We start from the raw sequence: 2,861 nt of genomic DNA on the forward strand, positions 1-2,861 counted from the left end.
AACACACAATACAATATACAGATGTGAAATGATAATGTACACCTGAAAATTATGTAATTGTATTAACCAATGTTACCCCAATAAACTTAATAAAAAATAAATAAAAAAAATAAAAAAGGCTGGATATAAAAATAATAACCGTATGTTGTTTACATGGAACACCTATAAATATAAATAATAAACAGGTTGAAAAGTAAAGGAATTAGAAAAGACACACCAAGAAAATGTTAGCCAAAAGAAAGCTGGGGTAAGCTATAAGTATCCAACAAAACAGACTAAAACAAATAACATTATTTTATATTGGGTTAAATTCACCAGGAAGATATAATTCTCAGGTTGCATGCACCTAATAAAATAGACTCAAAAGTTTTTTAAAAGGATAGAAATTGTTTCAGATTAAAATGGCAACACCTCTAACTGCTCAAATAGCCAGAGAAAATACACCTCCTTTGCTGGAAGGCAGCAAAGAGCTGCTGAGGTGACAGGAACTATGGGACTATGACTCCTGCAAGGGAAAAAACTGAGAGGTGACCAAACGTTCAACATCTTATGTCACTGTATGCAAATTACGTCTCAATGTTTTAAAAGCTTAAGCCATACGAGATTAATTTAAAAAAAAAAAACACTTTGAAAATTTCTACACTTACCTCCTTTTCTTTTGAGCAAGGTTGAGTTCCATAAACTTGTACTTCTGGTACTGCTCATCCAGCTTCTTTAGTACGATATCAGCAGTCTCATTCCCAGGCTGCTTCATGAAGGAATCTACATCTTCCTTTAGTATCAAAAATAACACATTTCAAACTTTAGAATTCATACCTCTAATTGGATTTTGACTACTTAAGCTTTATTTATAAAAGAAGAAAAAGCCTTGTTTCTTTTTCTCCAAAGGCTTGTCTTTAACTAAAAACGAAAAGTTAGAGACCATTTCACTCAGTGCCCATACATTTTGCAGCTAATTTAGTCTTCCTCCACCACCTTTTTTTTTTTTATCTTATTTATGTATGGGGAAAGAAACATGGCCTTGCCTGCTTTATGCATCGCCCATGGAGCCTTAGCACTAAACAGGAAAATTACCAACGATCAAACATTGCCCAGTCATGTGCCCTAGTCACAATCTCATTCAACAGGTTGTATGCCAACAATGATTTGGTTAAATTTTTAACTCAATTGTGACTGTCATAGAAATATCATGCTAAATATGACCATTAGGTTCCCCCAGGTCAGTCACAAATACCTCGAGTATCGGATGGCTGAAATAAACCTAAGAAGCCAACAGAACAATCTTTTGCAACAGGAACGATTAAGCAAAAGAATCAGTAAAACCAAATAGCATTTTTAAAATGTACACTACATGATGGTCCTTGAAGAAAAGCTGGTTAATTTGATAAGGATCAGGAACTAGATGAAAACAGATGGCAACTTTAAGGAGAGTCTATCAGAGACATCCAGTGTTTTGAAGAACTTGAGTTCTTCATGCTAAGTTAACTTCAGTCACCTTACGGTTTCTGGCACCTCTACATCATTATTCTTATCCATGCTGACTAACTATGCAGGAATATTTTAACCAAAACAAAGCAAGAAGAAAAAAAGGTAGAGCGATAAGACAATACAGGTACAAACCAAAAGGTTGAGAAAATTCCATTAAGATTTTATAATAGCTCAGCCAGAACTGAGTGGGAAAAGAGATAATACTGGCCGGGAACACTAACCAAGTTTTCTTTCACTATTCAAATAGTTTTACAAAATACTATTTCTAGAACATCCTGATGGAAGGACAAGGCTGAAAACATCTACTTATTTCTCTGTTTGGACATGGATTGGTATCGCTGTTCTGCAAAGCCACCGAACTGCATTCCCTCCCTCCCCTCTGAACTCCACGATTCATTCTCTACTAAGTTGTTAGAACGATGTACCCAAAACCAAATATGACCACACTGTGGCTTCACTTAGACACCTTCTAAAGACAGCACGTTGCCTATTGGATAAAGTCTCAATTCCTTAGCAGGATAAAGAAGGACTTCACATTCTCACCCTATCCCACTTGCCCATCAGCCTCTCCTCCCGTTCCTCCAAGGCAGAAGACCACAGCACACCTTCAACAGACTAGATCTCATTTCCTATATTCACACCTTAGCACCAGCCGCTCTGTCTACTACTCACTGTATCCTAAGTCACCATTTATCTGCCGGTCTCTCCAGCATCTCGGTTGAGTCTCAAGCTTCTCACCGCCACCCCTCTTCCTGGAAGCAGGGGATGAAACCCGGCGTCCGGAAGGGGATGGAGGGTCCCTCCGACCGCCCCGCTCCCGAGTACTCCCGCCCCAGACCCCCTTCTCTTCTCGAGCCCTATCGGACCGCGGTTCCCGCCGGCAAGTCCCGGTACGGAGGGCGAGAGGGTACGGAGCGCTCTCCCAGGTCCTTTAGCTCAACTCCATCCCCCCAAAATCGAGGCCGTTGTGAGGGCTGGGAAGGAAGGGGTCGCGGCCTAGCATCAAGATGCCAAGGACCAGCGTGTCTCTTACCACAAACACGGCCTCAGGAATACCCAGGTGGAGCCGCCGTCCGTTCCCCGCAGCCATTTCTCCGGAACCACCATCATCCTTAGCGGCCGCCATCTTGGGAGAGCGGGAGCGCAATTAACCGCCTCTCAAGCTGCCAGCCTCAGCCGCCGCCGGCCCGTGATTGGCTCGCTTACCCTGCAGGCCCGCCCCTTCCTTGTGAGTCTTCGCATTCATGGGCAAACAGGAAGTAGCCGCCCCTTCTCCAACCTCTGAGTGCTGATTGGCTGTACCCTGGTGAGTGACAAGTGTGGGAGGGCCGCGGAAGAGAAGCTGACAGTGCGGGAAGTACCAACAGACTCCT

The 2,861-nt window shown here is 42.7% G+C and overlaps 1 protein-coding gene across 1 annotated transcript in view; it reads right to left on the reverse strand.

Annotated features, from left to right (window-relative positions):
• VBP1 (VHL binding protein 1) overlaps positions 1-2,675 on the reverse strand; it is a 15,110-nt gene extending 12,435 nt beyond the window's left edge. The window contains exons 1-2 of the mRNA XM_006905813.3: positions 2,522-2,675; positions 648-772 (exon numbers count right to left, since the gene is read on the reverse strand). Of these exons, the coding sequence (XP_006905875.1) occupies positions 648-772; positions 2,522-2,614 (218 nt within the window). The 5' untranslated portion in view covers positions 2,615-2,675. The remainder of the gene's footprint in view (positions 1-647; positions 773-2,521) is intronic.
• Between the last annotated feature and the right edge of the window lie 186 nt (positions 2,676-2,861).

The sequence above is a fragment of the Pteropus alecto genome, unplaced genomic scaffold (genome assembly GCF_000325575.1).
Source record: "Pteropus alecto unplaced genomic scaffold, ASM32557v1 scaffold821, whole genome shotgun sequence".
Taxonomy (NCBI): domain Eukaryota; kingdom Metazoa; phylum Chordata; class Mammalia; order Chiroptera; family Pteropodidae; genus Pteropus; species Pteropus alecto.